The sequence below is a fragment of the Lithobates pipiens genome, unplaced genomic scaffold (assembly GCF_037356315.1).
Source record: "Lithobates pipiens isolate NorthernLeopardFrog02 unplaced genomic scaffold, aLitPip1_a1.2 Scaffold_22, whole genome shotgun sequence".
Classification (NCBI taxonomy): Eukaryota; Metazoa; Chordata; class Amphibia; order Anura; family Ranidae; genus Lithobates; species Lithobates pipiens.
This window is the reverse complement of record NW_027507784.1, coordinates 350,416,306-350,440,374: the sequence shown is the minus strand read 5'-3', so window position 1 is coordinate 350,440,374 and position 24,069 is coordinate 350,416,306. Positions and strand designations below refer to the sequence as shown.

General features: G+C 52.6%; 1 protein-coding gene across 1 annotated transcript in view; it reads right to left on the bottom strand.

The window, feature by feature from the left end:
• The window catches only part of GPR39 (G protein-coupled receptor 39), a 90,824-nt gene extending 79,770 nt beyond the window's left edge, over positions 1–11,054 (bottom strand). Inside the window, exon 1 of the mRNA XM_077449774.1 lies at positions 10,058–11,054. Coding sequence (XP_077305900.1) covers positions 10,058–10,898 — 841 coding nt within the window. The 5' untranslated portion in view covers positions 10,899–11,054. The remainder of the gene's footprint in view (positions 1–10,057) is intronic.
• Positions 11,055–24,069: the final 13,015 nt, after the last annotated feature.

Here is a 24,069-nt window from a genome sequence, read left to right as displayed (position 1 = left end):
TTGGATGAAGGAGACGTGGTTGGGATCAATGGTCGTCGTCTTTGGATGAAGGAGACGTGGTTGGGATCAATGGTCGTCGTCTTTGGATGAAGGAGACGTGGTTGGGATCAATGGTTGTAGTCTTTGGATGAAGGAGACGTGGTTGGGATCAATGGTCGTAGTCTTTGGATGAAGGAGACGTGGTTGGGATCAATGGTCGTCGTCTTTGGATGAAGGAGACGTGGTTGGGATCAATGGTTGTAGTCTTTGGATGAAGGAGACGTGGTTGGGATCAATCGTCGTAGTCTTTGGATGAAGGAGACGTGGTTGGGATCAATGGTCGTCGTCTTTGGATGAAGGAGACGTGGTTGGGATCAATGGTCGTCGTCTTTGGATGAAGGAGACGTGGTTGGGATCAATGGTCGTCGTCTTTGGATGAAGGAGACGTGGTTGGGATCAATGGTCGTAGTCTTTGGATGAAGGAGACGTGGTTGGGATCAATGGTCGTCGTCTTTGGATGAAGGAGACGTGGTTGGGATCAATGGTTGTAGTCTTTGGATGAAGGAGACGTGGTTGGGATCAATGGTCGTCGTCTTTGGATGAAGGAGACGTGGTTGGGATCAATGGTCGTAGTCTTTCGATGAAGGAGACGTGGTTGGGATCAATGGTCGTAGTCTTTCGATGAAGGAGACGTGGTTGGGATCAATGGTCGTAGTCTTTGGACGAAGGAGACGTGGTTGGGATCAATGGTCGTAGTCTTTGGATGAAGGAGACGTGGTTGGGATCAATGGTCATAGTCTTTGGATGAAGGAGACGTGGTTGGGATCAATGGTCGTAGTCTTTGGGTGAAGGAGACGTGGTTGGGATCAATGGTCGTAGTCTTTGGATGAAGGAGACGTGGTTGGGATCAATGGTCGTAGTCTTTGGGTGAAGGAGACGTGGTTGGGATCAATGGTCGTAGTCTTTGGATGAAGGAGACGTGGTTGGGATCAATGGTCGTAGTCTTTGGGTGAAGGAGACGTGGTTGGGATCAATGGTCGTAGTCTTTGGATGAAGGAGACGTGGTTGGGATCAATGGTCGTAGTCTTTGGGTGAAGGAGACGTGGTTGGGATCAATGGTCATAGTCTTTGGGTGAAGGAGACGTGGTTGGGATCAATGGTCGTCGTCTTTGGATGAAGGAGACGTGGTTGGGATCAATGGTCGTAGTCTTTGGGTGAAGGAGACGTGGTTGGGATCAATGGTCGTCGTCTTTGGATGAAGGAGACGTGGGTTGGGATCAATGGTCGTAGTCTTTGGATGAAGGAGACGTGGTTGGGATCAATGGTCGTAGTCTTTGGATGAAGGAGACGTGGTTGGGATCAATGGTTGTAGTCTTTGGGTGAAGGAGACGTGGTTGGGATCAATGGTCATAGTCTTTGGGTGAAGGAGACGTGGTTGGGATCAATGGTCGTAGTCTTTGGGTGAAGGAGACGTGGTTGGGATCAATGGTCGTAGTCTTTGGGTGAAGGAGACGTGGTTGGGATCAATGGTCGTAGTCTTTGGATGAAGGAGACGTGGTTGGGATCAATGGTTGTAGTCTTTGGGTGAAGGAGACGTGGTTGGGATCAATGGTCATAGTCTTTGGGTGAAGGAGACGTGGTTGGGATCAATGGTCGTAGTCTTTGGGTGAAGGAGACGTGGTTGGGATCAATGGTCGTAGTCTTTGGGTGAAGGAGACGTGGTTGGGATCAATGGTCATAGTCTTTGGATGAAGGAAACGTGTCATGTCATATTGAGGTCAGAGGTAACACAGAGGGAAATATAGAGCAGAGCAATGCATTACACAGAGTACGGTCAGTGTGGTGGGATGTATTTGGTGAATTCTCGGTATGTAGGACAGATAAAGGCGCCCATACATGAAAGACTCGGAGAACATATAGGAAGATTCGGGAAGAGGACAATGTCTCTGATCACTGGGGGAAAACATGGAAGTGCCTCCAAGGGGCTGAAACAAAGAAAAGGAGACTGGAGTGAAGGAGATGGAAATCTAAATCTTTTGCTGATTGTCACATTCCATCGATTGAAGCTCGATGTCTGAGGGGGCCATACACACTCCAACATCCACCATCAGCTGGTAACCATCAGAAAGCCATTTTCTTGTTACATATAATGTATTTTTTATGTTATTTTAATGCACAAGTCGGAGTGTATGACATGATTGGTGGAATACAAATCACATCGATTGTTTCGGCTTTCACTAGAACCTTCCGGTAGATGTGAAGATTGTATAGAGATTGTACAATCACATTGTAGCGCGTGAGGCAAGTGTAACTCTTCCCAACGTGCCGGGCCGTTCTCCGTCTTATTGAAGAGGTGGAGGAAAGGCGCCGAGTGACGGCTGGAAATGTATGAAGTCGGTTTTATAGGCGTTTCTCGAGTTTTCTTTGTATGGTGGGTCCGAGACGAATGTCACCGTCTGAGAAATTCCTCTCATTTTGTGGTGATTTGTCACGGTGGGCGGCGGCGGGTTTGTCGGTTGGATGGAGTGTGTGGAGTGCGGGGAGAACGGCTCCGGTGGGATTCCATCTGCTAAATTGATGGATTTGATTTGATAATCGTTTTTGGCACAGAACCGTTTTCTTCAGATGATTCCGTCTGCTCACTGACTGCGCATGGCGGCGCTTCCAGTGTGTGAGGAAATCTTTACACCGGTCTGCAATTCGGGAAACTCGTCTTTCCTATCCGGATGTCTGATAGATCGAGGGCAATTCCACCGAGAAAAGGAAAACGCCCATATGATTGTACAATGTCACCACACACTGATATATAACCGTACAATGTCACCACACACACTGATATATAACCGTACAATGTCACCACACCGATATATAACTGTACAATGTCACCACACACACCGATATATAACCGTACAATGTCACCACACACACGGATATATAACCGTACAATGTCACCACACACACCGATATATAAACGTACAATGTCACCACACACACGGATATATAACCGTACAATGTCACCACACACACCGATATATAACCGTACAATGTCACCACACACACCGATATATAACCGTACAATGTCACCACACACACCGATATATAACCGTACAATGTCACCACACACACCGATATATAACCGTACAATGTCACCACCGATATATAACTGTACAATGTCACCACACACACCGATATATAACTGTACAATGTCACCACACACCGATATATAACCGTACAATGTCACCACACACCAATGTATAACCGTACAATGTCACCACACACCGATATATAACCGTACAATGTCACCTCTATATCAGAGTACAGTCGGGATGTCGGCGTTGGTCATGTGATCAGAGATGAGGAAACTCAAACCAAAATTAAAAAATGTAATTTCTACCTTCTTACATGGGGGAGGGGCATTCCATAGATGTAGGAGAGGAGACGAGAAAATCGGGGACAGCAGCGGGAGAAGTGGGGATGCCGACAGGTCAGATAGAAGGGGCAGGGAATGGCAGGGGCAGGGAATCGCAGGGGAAGGGAATGGCAGGGGCAGGGAATCGCAGGGGAAGGGAATGGCAGGGAATCGCAGGGGAAGGGAATGGCAGGGGCAGGGAATCGCAGGGTCAGGGAATCGCAGGGGAAGGGAATGGCAGGGGCAGGGAATCGCAGGGGAAGGGAATGGCAGGGGCAGGGAATGGCAGGGAATCGCAGGGGAAGGGAATCGCAGGGGCAGGGAAAGTCAGGGCCAGGGAATTGCAGGGGCAGGGAATGGCAGGGTCAGGGAATCGCAGGGGCAGGGAATGGCAGGGGCAGGGAATGGCAGGGTCAGGGAATTGCAGGGGCAGGGAATGGCAGGGGCAGGGAATCGCAGGGGAAGGGAATGGCAGGGGCAGGGAATGGCAGGGGCAGGGAATCGCAGGGGAAGGGAATGGCAGGGGCAGGGAATGGCAGGGAATCGCAGGGGAAGGGAATCGCAGGGGCAGGGAAAGTCAGGGCCAGGGAATTGCAGGGGCAGGGAATGGCAGGGTCAGGGAATGGCAGGGAATCGCAGGGGAAGGGAATCGCAGGGGCAGGGAAAGTCAGGGCCAGGGAATGGCAGGGTCAGGGAATGGCATGGGGCAGTGAATCGCAGGGTCAAGGAATGGCAGGGTCAGGGAATGGCAGGGGCAGGGAATCACAGGGTCAGGGAATCGTAGGGTAAGGCAGGGTCAGGGAATCGCAGGGTCAGGGAATGGCAGGGGCAGTGAATCGCAGGGTCAGGGAATCGTAGGGAATCGCAGGGTCAGGGAATGGCAGGGTCGGGGAATCATAGGGTCAGGGAATGGCAGGGGCAGTGAATCGCAGGGGCAGGGAAAGGCAGGGGCAGGTTATGCCGCATGTTATTGACAAGTACAATATAATTGTTTATTGTGATGTCATAGTTATACAATCGCCCCGCCTGTCATTAGGGGTGCGGTTCGGGTTGGAGGTTGGAAGTTGCAGAGATGGGGGGAGGGGCTACTGATTTGTGGGAATTTGTTAGAACCAGAAGAATGCAGCGCATGGCCTTTGTACTGCGACTGCGGGGAGGGGAGGAGAGGGGAGGGCGCAGCCATAGATGTTGCAGGAAAAGCTGACAGGCTGCAATAGGACACGTTAGCGTTAGATTGTAAGCTCTCAGGGTCAGATTCCTCCTGTATTGGATTGTTCGCTCTCATGTTGTAAAGTGCTGCGCAAACTGTTGGCGCCATGAAAATTGGGAATAATAATAATAAAGAATAATTATTTGGGTCAGTTGGGCGACTTCCTGATTTGCTTCTGGGCAAATAACGGTGTTGGAATTATTATTATAGTTGTGGGGGAATTACTGATTGGAGGTCAGATGTCACCTGCTCAGTGGTGATTGGAGGTTTCCTCTATGGGGGAGGGGCATGTTGGTTTCTGACCTTCATTTAGTCACAGCTCAGCGCTTCCTCTTCTGTGTCCTTCGTGTTTTTTTGTATTATTTTTATTTATCCTCATGTTATATTATTGGGGATTTTTTTCAGTTGGCAGTTTCCACATCTTACCGACCGTCTGTTGTATGAGCAAAACACCTAATCGGGTTCTCTCTATCCCACATCTGAGCAGTGTTTATAAACAATGTTACTTTGTATCTCTATCTCCCGTCTGATTGATGTTTATAAACAATGTTTCTTTGTATCTCTCTATCCCACATCTGAGCAGTGTTTATAAACAATGTTACTTTGTATCTCTATCTCCCGTCTGATTGATGTTTATAAACAATGTTTCTTTGTATCTCTCTATCCCACATATGAGCAGTGTTTATAAACAATGTTACTTTCTAATTCTCTATCCCACATCTGATCAGTGTTTATAAACAATGTTTCTTTGTATCTCTCTATACCACATCTGATCGATGTTTATAAACAATGTTTCTTTGTATCTCCCCGTCTGATGGGTGATGGGGGAGGGGGTTCAGGCAGTGACCAAGCGGCGATGCATTGTATCAGACTCGTTGTACTTCCATCGTCTGGTCTCTGAATATTTCTTGGTTGGTGAGGTGACAAGTGACGTCGGACCCTCAGAGTCGGGGGTCACATTAAGGCCCCAAATGTAACACTTCAATCTGATTGGACAATGTTATGGAGTTGAGAGCTATAAAATGAAGAGAAGAATGGATAGAAGGGGGAGGGAGATAATCTGGAGGCGGAGTCTCAGGGAGGCCTGGCTGGATCTACATTGAACGATCGCTCAGTTCCCACAATACACAGACAGTGCGATCGTCTTCCCCTCCCCCACATCCTCAGTGTAATGGCTGAGCCTCACTATGACATCAGCGATCGCTGTGCGTCGTCAGAACACGATTGGTGACCTCGGAGGATGGGACTGGCTTGGCTACGATTCTACGATTGATGACCTCAGTACACATCAGCTACGGACTTCACTGGCCGCATGCTGATTACTAACGCGTTTCTTCATTCGCTCTGCATAGAGAAGGGAAGGACTAGAACCCCGCTCAGCTTTTCCCGATCTCCTCCCACTTCCCGTCCTGAAGATTCTCCACAGAAGTACAAATGTCTTCAGTAGAGTCGGGGGATGGGGGAGCCCCTCATTCCGCACACAGCCGGAAAGTCCGATCGTGTAGAAAATTCCGACGCACAAAGTGCCGCGCATGCTAAGAATAAATTTGGAGAGGAAAGCGATTGGCTGCGGGCCTCTACAAAGTCCCGTCGTGCGATGTTTACATCGTGCGATGTTTACGTCGCCTCCTTCCCAACAAAACTCTGTGTGACCGTCTGTGTGCGACACGAGATCCCGACAAAATCCACCGGAAAAAATCTGATGGATTTTGTTGTCGGAACGTCCAGCCGTGTGTGGGGGGGGTTTCCATCACTTCCTGTCCCCTCCCCCCGACAGGAAGTGAGGGGAAATCTCTCCTCCGATAGCAGGAAAACCTGACAGAGGTTCTAACCCTTCCTCATATTATCCAAGACAGCAAGAAGTACTAAAATCAGCAGAACAGCAGTGCCCCCCCCCACATGTCTTCCGGCCCTCCCCCCACTTCATATTTCTTCTGCCCCCCCCCCCCACTTCATATGTCTTCCGGCCCCCCCCTCCCCCACTTCATATCTTCTGCCCCCCCCACTTCATATGTCTTCCGCCCTCCCCCACTTCATATGTCTTCCGGCCCCCCCCCTCCCCCACTTCATATCTTCTGCCCCCCCACTTCATATGTCTTCTGCCCCCCCCCACTTCATATGTCTTCCGCCCTCCCCCACTTCATATGTCTTCCGGCCCCCCTCCCCCACTTCATGTCTTTTGCCCCCCCCACTTCATATGTCTTCTGCCCCCCCCCCCCCACTTCATATGTCTTCCGGCCCTCCCCCCTCCCACTTCATATGTCTTCCGCCCCCCCCCCCCTCCCCCACTTCATATGTCTTCCGGCCCTCCCCCCCACTTCATATGTCTTCCGGCCCCCCCCCCTCCCCCACTTCATATGTCTTCTGCCCCCCCCCACTTCATATGTCTTCCGCCCTCCCCCACTTCATATGTCTTCCGGCCCCCCTCCCCCACTTCATGTCTTTTGCCCCCCCACTTCATATGTCTTCTGCCCCCCCCCCCACTTCATATGTCTTCCGGCCCTCCCCCCTCCCACTTCATATGTCTTCCGCCCCCCCCCCCTCCCCCACTTCATATGTCTTCCGGCCCTCCCCCCCCACTTCATATGTCTTCCGGCCCCCCCCCTCCCCCACTTCATATGTCTTCCGCCCCCCCCCCTCCCCCACTTCATATGTCTTCCGGCCCTCCCCCCCACTTCATATGTCTTCCGGCCCCCCCCCTCCCCCACTTCATATGTCTTCCGGCCCTCCCCCCCCACTTCATATGTCTTCCGCCCCCCCCACTTCATATGTCTTCTGCCCCCCCCACTTCATATGTCTTCCGGCCCTCCCCCCCACTTCATGTCTTCCGGCCCTCCCTCCTCCCCCCCACTTCATATGTCTTCTGGCCCCCCCCCCCTCCCCCACTTCATATGTCCTCCGGCCCTCCCCCCACTTCATATGTCTTCCGGCCCCCCTCCCCCACTTCATATGTCTTCCGGCCCTCCCCCCACTTCATATGTCTTCCGGCGCCCCCTCCCCCACTTCATATGTCTTCCGGCTCTCCCTCCCCCACTTCATATGTCTTCCGGCTCTCCCTCCCCCACTTCATATGTCTTCCGGCCCCCCCTCCCCCACTTCATATGTCTTCCGGCCCCCCCTCCCCCCCACTTCATATGTCTTCCGGCCCCCCCTCCCCCCCACTTCATATGTCTTCCAGCCCCCCTCCCCCCCACTTCATATGTCTTCCGGCGCCCCCTCCCCCACTTCATATGTCTTCCGGCCCCCCCTCCCCCACTTCATATGTCTTCCAGCCCCCCTCCCCCACTTCATATATCTTCTGGCCCCCCTCCCCCACTTCATATGTCTTCCGGCCCTCCCCTCCCCCACTTCATATGTCTTCCGGCCCTCCCCCCTCCCCCCCACTTCATATGTCTTCTGCCCCCCCCCCCCCCACTTCATATGTCTTCCGGCCCCCCCCTCCCCCACTTCATGTCTTCTGCCCCCCCACTTCATATGTCTTCTGCCCCCCCCCCCACTTCATATGTCTTCCGGCCCCCCCCACTTCATATGTCTTCCGCCCTCCCCCACTTCATATGTCTTCTGCCCCCCCCCCACTTCATATGTCTTCCGGCCCCCCTCCCCCACTTCATGTGTCTTCCGCCCTCCCCCACTTCATATGTCTTCTGCCCCCCCCACTTCATATGTCTTCTGCCCCCCCCCACTTCATATGGCTTCCGCCCTCCCCCACTTCATATGTCTTCTGCCCCCCCCCCACTTCATATGTCTTCTGCCCCCCCCCCCACTTCATATGTCTTCCGGCCCTCCCCCCTCCCACTTCATATGTCTTCCGGCCCCCCCCTCCCCCACTTCATATGTCTTCCGGCCCCCCCCTCCCCCACTTCATATGTCTTCCGGCCCCCCCTCCCCCACTTCATATGTCTTCCGGCCCCCCCCTCCCCCACTTCATATGTCTTCCGGCCCTCCCCCCCACTTCATGTCTTCCGGCCCTCCCCCCTCCCCCCCACTTCATATGTCTTCTGCCCCCCCCACTTCATGTCTTCCGGCCCTCCCTCCTCCCCCCCACTTCATGTCTTCCGCCCCCCCCCCCCCCCACTTCATGTCTTCCGGCCCTCCCCCCTCTTCCCCACTTCATATGTCTTCCGGCCCCCCCTCCCCCCCCACTTCATATGTCTTCCAGCCCCCCTCCCCCCCACTTCATATGTCTTCCAGCCCCCCTCCCCCACTTCATATGTCTTCCGGCCCCCCTCCCCCACTTCATATGTCTTCCGGCTCTCCCTCCCCCACTTCATATGTCTTCCGGCTCTCCCTCCCCCACTTCATATGTCTTCCGGCCCCCCCTCCCCCACTTCATATGTCTTCCGGCCCCCCCTCCCCCCCACTTCATATGTCTTCCAGCCCCCTCCCCCCCACTTCATATGTCTTCCGGCGCCCCCTCCCCCACTTCATATGTCTTCCGGCCCCCCCTCCCCCACTTCATATGTCTTCCAGCCCCCTCCCCCCCACTTCATATGTCTTCCGGCCCCCCCTCCCCCACTTCATATGTCTTCCGGCCCCCCTCCCCCCCACTTCATATGTCTTCCGGCTCTCCCTCCCCCACTTCATATGTCTTCCGGCCCCCCTCCCCCACTTCATATGTCTTCCAGCCCCCTCCCCCCCACTTCATATGTCTTCCGGCTCTCCCTCCCCCACTTCATATGTCTTCCAGCCCCCCTCCCCCCCACTTCATATGTCTTCCGGCTCTCCCTCCCCCACTTCATATGTCTTCCGGCGCCCCCTCCCCCACTTCATATGTCTTCCGGCGCCCCCTCCCCCACTTCATATGTCTTCCAGCCCCCCTCCCCCACTTCATATGTCTTCCGGCCCCCCCCTCCCCCACTTCATATGTCTTCCGGCCCCCCTCCCCCCCACTTCATATGTCTTCCGGCTCTCCCTCCCCCACTTCATATGTTTTCCAGCCCCCCTCCCCCCCACTTCATATGTCTTCCGGCCCCCCTCCCCCACTTCATATGTTTTCCAGCCCCCCTCCCCCCCACTTCATATGTCTTCTGGCCCCCCCCTCCCCCACTTCATATGTCTTCCAGCCCCCCTCCCCCACTTCATATGTCTTCCAGCCCCCCTCCCCCACTTCATATGTCTTCCGGCCCCCCTCCCCCCCACTTCATATGTCTTCCGGCTCTACCTCCCCCACTTCATATGTCTTCCAGCCCCCCTCCCCCCCACTTCATATGTCTTCTGGCCCCCCTCCCCCACTTCATATGTCTTCCGGCCCTCCCCTCCCCCACTTCATATGTCTTCCGGCTCTCCCCTCCCCCACTTCATATGTCTTCCGACCCTCCCCCACTTCATATGTCTTCCGGCCCCCTCCCCCACTTCATATGTCTTCCGGCCCCCCTCCCCCACTTCATATGTCCTCCGGCCCCCCTCCCCCACTTCATATGTCCTCCGGCGCGGGTCACCATTAAACAAGCACAACCTACCTAGGAAGACGATGGTCTGTTTTCGGGCTGATCTGGCTTCTGAGGTGCTGCTTTTGGTCATCTCGTTGGTCCCGGCGGTTCCAGGTGGACCCTTCACCGTGACGGTTCCCTTCTTGGTGGCCATCAGTGTCACCATCATCTTCCGACACATGAAGGCCACGCCAGCCAGGACCACGATGTAGACCACGAAGGCGCTGAAGATGCTGGCCTGGAACGCCGCCCACTTGGAGTGAAGGTTGGTGCAAAGCGTCCGATTGGCAGACAGATGGTAGGCGGCGGAGACGTTACATTGGGAGCGCCTGCCGGTCACCGGGCTCAGCGGGTATTCCGCACCCATGGCAAAGATCAACGGCAACGCCACCCCAACCGAGGTCAGCCACGCAAAGCAAATCATCAGCTTGACGGCGCGGGTGCCGGAAATCAGCTTGAAGCGGAAGGGGTGGCAGATGGCCATGAACCTCTCGAAGCTGAGGGTGCCCACGTGGAAGATGGTGGCGTAGCTGCAGGCCTCAAACAGAAAGCAATAAACCTTACAGGTGACGTCCCCATAAGGGGAAGAGAATGGAAACCAGATGAGGGAGTAGAGCTCCACCGGCATCCCCAGCAGGAGGACCAGCAGGTCTGAGCAGGCCAGGCTGATCATGTGGTCGCTCACCCCTTTCTGGAGGTAGCCCTTGTCCCGCAGAACCTTGGTGGTCCGGATGGTGGCGCTGTTCCCGATGATCCCGGCCAGCAGAATAATTCCATACAAGACCGTCATGGAGATCTTCACCGTCAGCTGAACCTCGAAATCTGGAACGTGCGAGTGATCGATGAAGTCGGCGCAGTGATCGCCCGCCATGGCCGCGGCCTGTCCGCTTCCTGGAGAGGAACTATGGCTGGTCCCCTGGAGAGGTCCTCATAGTCCCGGCTAGAGGAGGACCACGGAGACCACACAGCTTCCTGGGCGAAGTCCTCCGAGTGTGGACAGAGCTGCGCCCTCCTGAACCGCGCCGGGCGTTGTCAGCGATTACACAAAGTTAAACATTTACCAGATCCGTGTGTGGGAAGCACGAGATGGAGAGCGAGATATGCTGCAGGTGAGTCCCCGCCCTTCGGGGTCATGAAATCTCGGAAGGGTGGCAAATCTCAAACAATGGAGATGAAAGACACACCTAATTGGGTTCTCTCTATCCCACATCTGATCAGTGTTTATAAACAATGTTACTTTGTATTTTTTTTCCCTGTCTGATCGATGTTTAACCACTTGCTTACTGGGCACTTAAACCCCCCTCAGTCCCAGACCAATTTTCAGCTTTCAGCGCTGATGCACTTTGAATAACAAGTACGCGGGCATACAACACTGTACCCAAATGAAATTTTTATCATTTTTTCCCACAAATAGAGCTTTCTTTTGGTGGTATTTAGTTACAGCTCGGAGTTTTATTTTTTGCTAAACAAACAAAAAAAGATGCAAAAAAAATAAAAAATCATGTTTAATAGTTTGTTATAAAATTCTGCAAACGGGTCATTTTTCTCCTTCATTGAAGTGCGCTGATGAGACGGCACTGATAGGCTGCACTGGTGGGCACTGATGGGCTGCACTGGTGGGCACTGATAGGCAAAGTTAAGGCGGCACTAATAGGCACAGATAAGGTGGCACCGATGGGCACAGATAAGGCGGCACTGATGGGCAAAGATGGGCACAGATAAGATGGCACGGATGGGCACTGATAGGTACCACTGATAGATGGGACTGATGGGCACTGATAGGTGGCTCTGCTGGGCGGCACTGCTGGGCACTGATGGGCAGCACTGGGGTGCAGCACCTTTGAGGCAGATTGTGGGCACTGCTGGGTGGCACTGTGGGTGGCACTGACGGGGGGCACTTACTTTTAATAAGTGGGGCACTGCAGGGGGCAGGTGGGCACTGGCAGGGGGCAGGTGGTCGTTAGCAGGGCTGGCCGTGATCGGCTTTTTTTTTTCTCCTCGCTCTGTCAGCGTGAGGAGGAATACTAGCCGATTACCGGCTCCATTATATCACATGATCAGCTGTCATTGGCTGACAGCTGATCACGTGATAAGGGGTCGGGATCGAACCCTTGCACGGATCGGTGATCAGGCGAGTCTCACGGACTCGCCAATCACAGAGCGCGCCGCACGCTCCCCTCAGGGGGCACGCAGGCCGCTCGTACACGGGACGACGTCAATAGACGTATATTCCTGTAGTCGTCAATTGACTATAGCGCGGGTCTCAAGTGGTTATAAACAATGTTTCTTTGTATCTCTCTATACCACATCTGATCGATGTTTATAAACAATGTTTCTTTGTATCTCTCTATCTCCAGTCTGATCGATGTTTATAAACAATGTTTCTTTGTATCTCCCCGTCTGATGGGTGATGGGGGAGGGGGTTCAGGCAGTGACCAAGCGGCGGTGCATTGTATCAGACTCGTTGTACTTCCATCGTCTGGTCTCTGAATATTTCTTGGTTGGTGAGGTGACAAGTGACGTCGGACCCTCAGAGTCGGGGGTCACATTAAGGCCCCAAATGTAACACTTCAATCTGATTGGACAATGTTATGGAGTTGAGAGCTATAAAATGAAGAGAAGAATGGATAGAAGGGGGAGGGAGATAATCTGGAGGCGGAGTCTCAGGGAGGCCTGGATGGATCTACATTGAACGATCGCTCAGTTCCCACAATACACAGACAGTGCGATCGTCTTCCCCTCCCCCACATCCTCAGTGTAATGGCTGAGCCTCACTATGACATCAGCGATCGCGGTGCATCGTCAGAACACGATTGGTGACCTCGGAGGATGGGACTGGCTTGGCTACGATTCTACGATTGATGACCTCAGTACACATCAGCTACAGACTTCACTGGCCGCATGCTGATTACTAACGCGTTTCTTCATTCGCTCTGCATAGAGAAGGGAAGGACTAGAACCCCGCTCAGCTTTTCCCGATCTCCTCCCACTTCCCGTCCTGAAGATTCTCCACAGAAGTACAAATGTCTTCAGTAGAGTCGGGGGATGGGGGAGCCCCTCATTCCGCACACAGCCGGAAAGTCCGATCGTGTAGAAAATTCCGACGCACAAAGTGCCGCGCATGCTAAGAATAAATTTGGAGAGGAAAGCGATTGGCTGCGGGCCTCTACAAAGTCCCGTCGTGCGATGTTTACATCGTGCGATGTTTACGTCGCCTCCTTCCCAACAAAACTCCGTGTGACCGTCTGTGTGCGACACGAGATCCCGACAAAATCCACCGGAAAAAATCTGATGGATTTTGTTGTCGGAACGTCCAGCCGTGTGGGGGGGGGGGGAAGTGTTGTCTGTTTCCCCTCACTTCCTGCCCCTCCCCCCCAGACAGGAAGTGAGAGGAAATCTCTCCTCTGATAGCAGGAAAACCTGACAGAGGTTCTAACCCTTATATATTAGATATTCTGCAGGTGAGTCCCCGCCCTTCGGGGTCATGAAGTGTTACTTTGTATCTTTGTATTCCGAGGAATTTCTTGCCGTGTTTTGTGGGACTCCGAGGATTCCTCCGAAATCCATCTATCCTCCAAAACGACCAATTTCTCGGAGCCGCGCGCCTCATAAAACATCGGCGCCATAAAAGCCGCGCCATCCGACACGACGTCCCCCATTTCCAGGCAGCGGCTGAAGAGTCAATTGAATTACTGGAATTGTCCAATAATTCTTCCTGGATGTGACCCCTCGGAAGAATCCGCCGGCAGCCATCTTGCCTTCATATCTCCAGCGTGCCTTGGGGACCCATCCCCCGCCAAGAACAGCGATCCCAGAGATGTCTTATGACGGCATCCATCCCAACCCGTGACAAGTTCTCCACCAGCCGGCCACAAATTCCCCGTCCGCCACCCGCCGCAGAGCCTCCCCCACGGCGTCCATCATCTCAGCGCCAACCCTGCGGCACTCCAACCACCGCGTCACCTTCTCAGACCGCCAACCTTAATGGACCGATCGTAAAACTGCAGTACGGCGGCGGCACGGCGCCCTCCGGGCAACCGCCACCCGGCAATACAAATCTTACACAGCGAGCGCTGTACCGGAGAACACCGAGCCGGTGCCAAGAGACCCAAATTACAGACTGCGGCAAACACCAACCGTACTCCGCACACCTACCCGCAATATACACCCAATACAAGACACCTACCCGCAATATACACCCAATACAAGACACCTACCCGCAATATACACCCAATACAAGACACCTACCCGCAATATACACCCAATACAAGACACCTACCCGCAATATACACCCAATACAAGACACCTACCCGCAATATACACCCAATACAAGACACCTACCCGCAATATACACCCAATACAAGACACCTACCCGCAATATACACCCAACACAAGACACCTACCCGCAATATACACCCAACACAAGACACCTACCCGCAATATACACCCAACACAAGACACCTACCCGCAATATACACCCAACACAAGACACCTACCCGCAATATACACCCAACACAAGACACCTACCCGCAATATACACCCAACACAAGACACCTACCCGCAATATACACCCAACACAAGACACCTACCCGCAATATACACCCAACACAAGACACCTACCCGCAATATACACCCAACACAAGACACCTACCCGCAATATACACCCAACACAAGACACCTACCCGCAATATACACCCAACACAAGACACCTACCCGCAATATACACCCAACACAAGACACCTACCCGCAATATACACCCAACACAAGACACCTACCCGCAATATACACCCAACACAAGACACCTACCCGCAATATACACCCAATACAAGACACCTACCCGCAATATACACCCAATACAAGACACCTACCCGCAATATACACCCAATACAAGACACCTACCCGCAATATACACCCAATACAAGACACCTACCCGCAATATACACCCAATACAAGACACCTACCCGCAATATACACCCAATACAAGACACCTACCCGCAATATACACCCAATACAAGACACCTACCCGCAATATACACCCAATACAAGACACCTACCCGCAATATACACCCAATACAAGACACCTACCCGCAATATACACCCAATACAAGACACCTACCCGCAATATACACCCAATACAAGACACCTACCCGCAATATACACCCAATACAAGACACCTACCCGCAATATACACCCAATACAAGACACCTACCCGCAATATACACCCAATACAAGACACCTACCCGCAATATACACCCAATACAAGACACCTACCCGCAATATACACCCAATACAAGATACAAGACACCTACCCGCAATATACACCCAATACAAGATACCTACCCGCAATATACACCCAATACAAGACACCTACCCGCAATATACACCCAATACAAGATACAAGATACCTACCTGGAATATACACCCAATACCGGATCAGTATATAAGATATACCCGGAATTCGAGGATGACACTTGTAATGAGTGGTTAACACTGTTTGTAGAGGTTTATATCCAAGTATTGGGCTACCCTACTGGACCCTATGGTGGGCAATGCCATTCTTTAATCTTCGGGGTCGGCCCGGATGTTCGCGGGGGCCCCCCCTGGCCTGCTCTGTGCTGGCCCCGGGGGGCTCCCTGGGACGGGCCATTGGGTGGGAGGTCCCTAAAGTCTACTCATTTATTTTCCTACTGTTTTAATGTGATGTAGTAATGCATGAAGTGTAATGCACTCTTTGAAAGAATAAAAGGTTATTTGATAAGATATACCCGGAATACACACCCAATACAAGATACCTACCCGGAATACATACCCAATACAAGATACCTACCCGGAATACACACCCAATACAAGATACCTACCCGGAATACACACCCAATACAAGATACCTACCCGGAATACACACCCAATACAAGATACCTACCCGGAATACACACCCAATACAAGATACCTACCCGGAATACACACCCAATACAAGATACCTACCCGGAATATACACCCAATACAAGATACCTACCCGGAATATACACCCAATACAAGATACCTACCCGGAATACACACCCAATACAAGATACCTACCCGGAATATACACCCAATACAAGATACCTACCCGGAATATACACCCAATACAAGATACCTTCAGTATATACAGCACATATACCTTACAATGATACTCCTCATTATATACACCTCGTATTGTAAGATTCTGGACAGAATAAAGCCCATAAAACATGCCAATGCCGAGGAATTCAGTTTCACACACATAGGTGTGCGCAATGGGTGTGCCAGGTGTGGCACAGAATCCCCCTTTTTAGACCCCTGGTATTTCACCAAAGCACCCTAATGGGGCTCTTAAAAAACTGTAAACAAATAATTAAAAAAAGAAAAATTGTAAAAAATATATAGTTACATAGTAGGGAAGGTAGTAGAAATAGTCCATCCAGTTCCCCCCGTGTAGGTGTGTCGGTAATTATTTCCCATATCCCTGAATAAGATGCACAACCAAGAGTCTTAAAAATATCCATAATCCCCGCTGACACCACGTACTGTGGAAGAGAGCTCCACATCCTTATCTTCCTGACAGTGATAACCCTACAGAGGTGATATGGATTCTCCTCCAATCTGGTTGTGTCCCCCACACTCACTGAGACTCGAGTGTTCCTCCTGTGCTGGGATCACTGCTGAGGGATTTGTAGATCCCCGTCATATCTCCACCCAGCGAGGAGGGATTTAGTGTTTGTCCTCCAATCACCTTATTAGTTTTGTCTCCCATCTCTGGACTCTCTCCAGTTCCAGAACATCCCTTCCGAGGACCGGTGAGCAGAACCGGACAGTATACTCCACATGAGGTCCAACCAGAGTTCTAGAAGGTGCTAGATTCTCGTTTTATCTCCGGAGTAAATCCCATTTTTATGCCAATATTCTGCCGGCTCTGGAAGCTGCAGCTTGGCATTGCTCAGCCCGTCATCATGAAAACTACTGACACCGTCCTCTGCCCCAACGACGCCGTCTTCTGCCCCGCCGACACCGTCCTCTGCCCCGCCGACACCGTCCTCTGCACTGCCGACACCGTCCTCTGCCCTAATGACACCGTCCTCTGCCCCACCGACACCGTCCTCTGCCCCACCGACACCGTCCTCTGCCCCACCGACACCGTCCTCTGCCCCACCGACACCGTCCACTGCCCTAATGGCACCGTCCTCTGCCCTAATGGCACCGTCCTCTGCCCCTAATGGCACCGTCCTCTGCCCCTAATGGCACCGTCCTCTGCCCCACCGACACCGTCCTCTGCCCCACCGACACCGTCCTCTGCCCCACCGACACCGTCCTCTGCCCTAATGACACCGTCCTCTGCCCTAATGACACCGTCCACTGCTCTACTGACACCGTCCTCTGCCCTACTGACACCGTCCTCTGCCCTACTGACACCGTCCTCTACCCTAATGACACCGTCCTCTGCCCCACCGACACCGTCCTCTGCCCCACCGACACCGTCCTCTGCCCCACCGACACCGTCCTCTGCCCCACCGACACCGTCCTCTGCCCCACCGACACCGTCCACTGCTCTACTGCAACCGTCCTCTGCCCTAATGACACCGTCCTCTGCCCTACTGACCCCGTCCACTGCTCTACTGACACCGTCCTCTGCCCTACTGACACCGTCCTCTGCCCTACTGACACCGTCCTCTGCCCTAATGACACCGTCCACTGCTCTACTGACACCGTCCTCTGCCCTACTGACACCGTCCTCTGCCCTACTGACACCGTCCTCTACCCTAATGACACCGTCCTCTGCCCCACCGACACCGTCCTCTGCCCCACCGACACCGTCCTCTGCCCCACCGACACCGTCCTCTGCCCCACCGACACCGTCCTCTGCCCCACCGACACCGTCCTCTGCCCCACCGACACCGTCCTCTGCCCCACCGACACCGTCCTCTGCCCCACCGACACCGTCCACTGCCCTACCGACACCGTCCACTGCTCTACTGCAACCGTCCTCTGCCCTAATGACACCGTCCTCTGCCCTACTGACCCCGTCCTCTGCCCTACTGACCCCGTCCTCTGCCCTACTGACCCCGTCCTCTGCTCTACTGACACCGTCCTCTACCCTACAGACACCGTCCTCTACCCTACAGAAACCGTCCTCTGCCCTAATGACACCATCCTCTACCCCAATGACACCGTCCTCTACCCTACTGACACCGTCCTCCGCCCCAATGACACCGTCCTCCGCCCCAATGACACCGTCCTTTGCACACCCACATACCTGGTTCACACAGCAATAGAGATTCATGAAAATACCTGGCCAACCAGATCCCTCTCCAGCAGTACCTGAAATCCCTCCAACATGGAGTCCTCTCTCCTAACAGGAACACACACCTGTCTCCATATAGATTCCTATACACACCTATATATACATATTACACATACATAAATACCTGTACACACTTATATACACACATCCGTATATACATATTGCTCTGTCTACTCATTGAGGCCCAACAGTCTATGAGCACCCCACTTCTTCTACAGTCATCTGACCTCCCTCGGCCAATCCATATCATCCTGAGCTCGGGGCCCATCTATACTGCTCCAGTTTCTCACCTGCATTTTTAGCAGATTAGGCACTCCTCTGTAAGAGGGAGAGCTCTGTATGGGGGAAATCTGGGGAGAGCTCTGTACTGGGGGATATTTGAGGGGAGAGCTCTGTATGGGGGATATTTGAGGGGAGAGCTCTGTATGGGGGACATTTGGGGGGAGAGCTCTGTACTGGGGGATATTTGAGGGGAGAGCTCTGTATGGGGGACATTTGGGGGGAGAGCTCTGTACTGGGGGATATTTGAGGGGAGAGCTCTGTACTGGGGGATATTTGAGGGGAGAGCTCTGTATGGGGGACATTTGGGGGGAGAGCTCTGTACTGGGGGATATTTGAGGGGAGAGCTCTGTACTGGGGGATATTTGAGGGGAGAGCTCTGTATGGGGGATATTTGAGGGGAGAGCTCTGTATGGGGGAGATTTGAGGGGAGAGCTCTGTACTGGGGGATATTTGAGGGGAGAGCTCTGTATGGGGGACATTTGGGGGGAAAACTCTGTACCGGGGGGAGAGTGCTGTATGAGGTGATTTGGGGAGAGCTCTGTATTGTGCTGATTTGGGAGATGTTTGGGGGCTTTGGAGAGATTTGAAGAAGAGCTCTGTACCAGGGGAGATTTGGGGGAGAGTGCTGCATGGAGTGATTTGGGGCGAGCTCTGTATTGTGCCAATTTGGGGGAGAGCTCTGTACTGGTTGGGAGATTTGGGAAGAGCTCTGTATGGAGAATATTGGGGGGGGGGGGGCTATTTACGGGGTGATTTGGTGGAGAGCTCTGTACTGGGGGAGATTTGGGGGGGAAACTCTGTACCAGGGGAGAGTGCTGTATGAAGTGATTTGGGGAGAGCTCTGTATGGGGGATATTTGAGGGGAGAGCTCTGTATGGGGGATATTTGAGGGGAGAGCTCTGTACTGGGGGACATTTGAGGGGAGAGCTCTGTACTGGGGGACATTTGAGGGGAGAGCTCTGTATGGGGGATATTTGAGGGGAGAGCTCTGTACTGGGGGACATTTGAGGGGAGAGCTCTGTACTGGGGGACATTTGAGGGGAGAGCTCTGTATGGGGGATATTTGAGGGGAGAGCTCTGTATTGGGAGAGATTTGGGGGGAGAGCTCTGTACTGGGGGAGATTTGGGGGGAGAGCTCTGTATTGGGAAAGAGCTTTGTTCTGGAAGAGATTTGGTGGAGAGTTCTGTATTGTGCCAATTTGGGGAAGAGCTCTTTACTGGTGGAGATTTAGGGGAAACTCTGTACTGGGGGAGAGTGCTGCTGTATGAGGTGATTTGGGGAAAGCTCTGTGTTGTGCTGATTTGGGAGATGTTTGGGGGCTTTGGAGAGATTTAAAGGAGAGCTCTGTACTGGAGATTGGGGGAGAGCTCTGTACTGAGAGAGGTTTTGGGGAGAGTTCCTTATGAGGTCGATTTGGGGGAGAGCTCTTTACTGGGAGAGATTGGAGGGGAGCTTTTTACTGGGAGAGATTTGGGGGAGAGCTCTGTACTGGTGGAGATTTGGGGGGAAAGCTCTGCACTGGGGGAGATTTGGGGGGAAAGCTCTGCACTGGGGGAGATTTGGGGGGAAAGCTCTGCACTGGGGGAGATTTGGGGGGAAAGCTCTGCACTGGGGGAGATTTGGGGGGAAAGCTCTGCACTGGGGGAGATTTGGGGGGAAACTCTGCAGTGGGGGGGGTTGGGGGGGGAAAGCTCTGCAGTGGGGGAGATTCGGGGGAAGCTCTGTACTGGGGGGGGGATTCGCGGGAGAGCTCTGTATTGGGAGAGATTTCGGGGAGAGCTCTATATTGGGAGAGATTTCGGGGGAATTTAGAAAGAGCTCTGCATGTGGAAGTTTGAGGGGGGAGCTCTCTATGGGGTGGGTTTGGGGGACAGCTCTGTATGGCGCTGATTTGGGGGGAGCTCTATACTGTACTGGGAGATTTTGGAAAGCTCTGTATTAAGGGAAAATTGGGGGAAATCTCTGTACTGAAAGATATGGGGGAGATTTGGTGGAGAGTTCTGTATTGTGGCAATTTGGGGGAGAGCTCTGTACTGGTGGAGATTTAGGAGATGGTTGGGGGATTTAGGAGATTTGGGAAGAACTCTGTATGGGGAAGATTGGGGGGAGAGCTATTTAAGGGGTGATTTGGTGGAGAGCTCTGTACTGGGGGAGATTTGCGGGGGGGGGGGGACTCTGTACTGGGGGAGAGCTCTGTATTGTGCTGATTTGGGAGATGTTTGGGGGCTTTGGAGAGATGTGAAGAGCTCTGTAGTAGAGGGGATTTGGGGGAGAGCCCTGTAGTGGGAGAGAGGTCTATGATGGGGGAGAGCTCTGTATGAGGTAAATTTGGGGGAGAGCTCTGTGCTGGGAGAGATTTGGTGGAGAGCTCTGTACCGGGGGATATTTGGGAGGGAAAGCTGTGTACTGGGGAGATTTGGAGGAAGGGCTCTGTACTGGGCAGATTTGGGGGGAGAGCTCTGTACTGAAGGAGATTTGGGGAGAGCTCTGTACTGGGAGAGATTTGGGGGGAAAGCTCTGTACTGGGGCAGTTTTGGGGAGAGCTCTGTACTGGGAGAGATTTGGGGGGAAAGCTCTGTACTGGGCAGATTTGGGGGGAGAGCTCTGTACTGGGAGAGATTTGGGGGAGAGCTCTGTACTGGGCAGATTTGGGGGGAGAGCTCTGTACTGAAGTAGATTTGGGTAAAGCTCTGTACTGGAAGAGATTTGGGGGAAAGCTCTGTACTGGGGCGATTTGGGGGAAAGCTCTATACTGGGGGAGATTTGGGTAAAGCTCTATACTGGAAGAGATTTGGGGGAAAGCTCCGTACTGGGAGAGATTTGGGGGAAAGCTCTGTACTGGGAGAGATTTGGGGGAAAGCTCTGTACTGGAAGAGATTTGGGGGAAAGCTCTGTACTGGAAGAGATTTGGGGGAAAGCTCTGTACTGGAAGAGATTTGGGGGAAAGCTCTGTACTGGAAGAGATTTGGGGGAAAGCTCTGTACTGGAAGAGATTTGGGGGAAAGCTCTGTACTGGGGGAAATTTGGGTAAAGCTCTGTACTGGAAGAGATTTGGGGGAAAGCTCTGTACTGGGGGAGATTTGGGTAAAGCTCTGTACTGGAAGAGATTTGGGTAAAGCTCTGTACTGGGAGAGATTTGGGGGGAAAGCTCTGTACTGGGGCAGTTTTGGGGAGAGCTCTGTACTGGGAGAGATTTGGGGGAGAGCTCTGTACTGGGCAGATTTGGGGGGAGAGCTCTGTACTGAAGTAGATTTGGGTAAAGCTCTGTACTGGAAGAGATTTGGGGGAAAGCTCTGTACTGGGGCGATTTGGGGGAAAGCTCTGTACTGGGGCGATTTGGGTAAAGCTCTATACTGGAAGAGATTTGGGGGAAAGCTCCGTACTGGAAGAGATTTGGGGGAAAGCTCCGTACTGGGGAGATTTGGGGGAGAGCTCAGTACTGGAAGAGAATCAATCTGAGCTATTGTGTATAAATCGGGTGGAGCTCCGCTTTAAGACCCACCACTGTGTAATAGAATCAAAAGAGAAATACTTCAGTATTCCAAGGTTCATGGCAGGGGGGATTTGAGGGAGAGCTCTGTAGTGGGGGGGGGGGTATTTGGGGGAGAGCTCTGTACTGGGGGACATTTGGGGGAGAGCTCTGTACTGGGGGACATTTGGGGGAGAGCTCTGTACTGGGGGGGGGATTAGAGGGAGAGCTCTGTATTGCAAGGGATTTGGGGGATATCTCTGTACAGGGAGAGATTTGGAAGGAGAGCTCTGTACTGGGAAAGATTTGGGGGAAGGGCTCTGCACTGGGGAGAGATTTGGGGGGGGGGGAAGAGCTCTGTACTGGTCGAGATTTGGGGGGAAAAGCTCGGTACTTGGGGAGATTTGGGAGAAGAGTTCTGTACTGAGGGAGATTTGGGGGAGAGCTCTGTATTGGGGGAGATATGTGGGGGAGAGCTCTGTACTTGGGGTGATTTGGGGGAGAGCTCTGTACTTGGGGTGATTTGGGGGAAAGCTCTGTACTTGGGGTGATTTGGGGGAAAGCTCTGTACTTGGGGTGATTTGGGGGAAAGTTCTGCACTTGGGGTGATTTGGGGGAGAGCTCTGCACTTGGGGTGATTTGGGGGAGAGCTCTGTACTTGGGGTGATTTGGGGGAGAGCTCTGTACTTGGGGTGATTTGGGGGAAAGCTCTGCACTTGGGGTGATTTGGGGAGAGCTCTGCACTTGGGGTGATTTGGGGGAGAGCTCTGTACTTGGGGTGATTTGGGGGAAAGCTCTGCACTTGGGGTGATTTGGGGGAAAGCTCTGCACTTGGGGTGATTTGGGGGAAAGCTCTGCACTTGGGGTGATTTGGGGGAAAGCTCTGCACTTGGGGTGATTTGGGGGAAAGCTCTGCACTTGGGGTGATTTGGGGGAAAGCTCTGCACTTGGGGTGATTTGGGGGAAAGCTCTGCACTTGGGGTGATTTGGGGGAAAGCTCTGCACTTGGGGTGATTTGGGGAAAAACTCTGTACTGGGGTGATTTAAGGGAGAGCCCCGCACTGAGGGAGGGCTCTGTATTGGGAGAGATTTGGAGATTGTGATATCTTGTGGTAGCCCCTCAAAGCACCCTCCCAATGTTGAGGGGATGTGGTCCGGTACGGTTCAGGAGGGGGGGGGGCACTCTCTCTCCTCCCCCCTCTTTTCCTGCAGCCTGCCAGGTTGCGTGCTCAGATAAGGGTCTGGTATGGAAAATCATGCATTTTTTAAAAAAAAATTGGTTCGGGGGGTTCCCCTGTGGGGGGGATCTAATGCCGTTTTTATCAATGAACTTTTATGTGTATTGCAGCCGCGAGTCGTTTTAAATTACTTTTTTTCTTTAGAAATGTCATTTTGTTCTCGAACTGTTCTAAACACAGGAAACATGCGCCCCTTTACAGGCATACTGTAGACACCCCCCAGGTATGAAATTTAAAGGAATATTACACTTTTATTGTTCCACTTTAAGCATTATTAAAATCACTGCTTTTGAAAAAAACAGCCATTTTTAAACCTTTTTTTTTGCATTGACCCATGTCCCCTGGGGCAGGATCCGGGTCCCCAAACCCTTTTTATGACAATACTATGCATATAAGCCTATAAAATGAGCACTTTTGATTTCTCCCATAGACTTAAAGGGTGTTCCACGGCTTTCAAATTTGCTCCGAACACCCAAAATTGTTCACTGTTCAGCGAACTGGCAAACAGCCAATGTTCAAGTCAAACATAAACCACATTCTTCCCTCTGATCTCCAATGTAAGGAACATTCTTCTCACTGATCACCAATGTAAGGAACATTCTTCTCACTGATCACCAATGTAAGGAACATTCTTCTCACTGATCCCCAATGTAAGGAACATTCTTCTCACCGATCACCAATGTAAGGAACATTCTTCTCACTGATCACCAATGTAAGGAACATTCTTCTCACTGATCC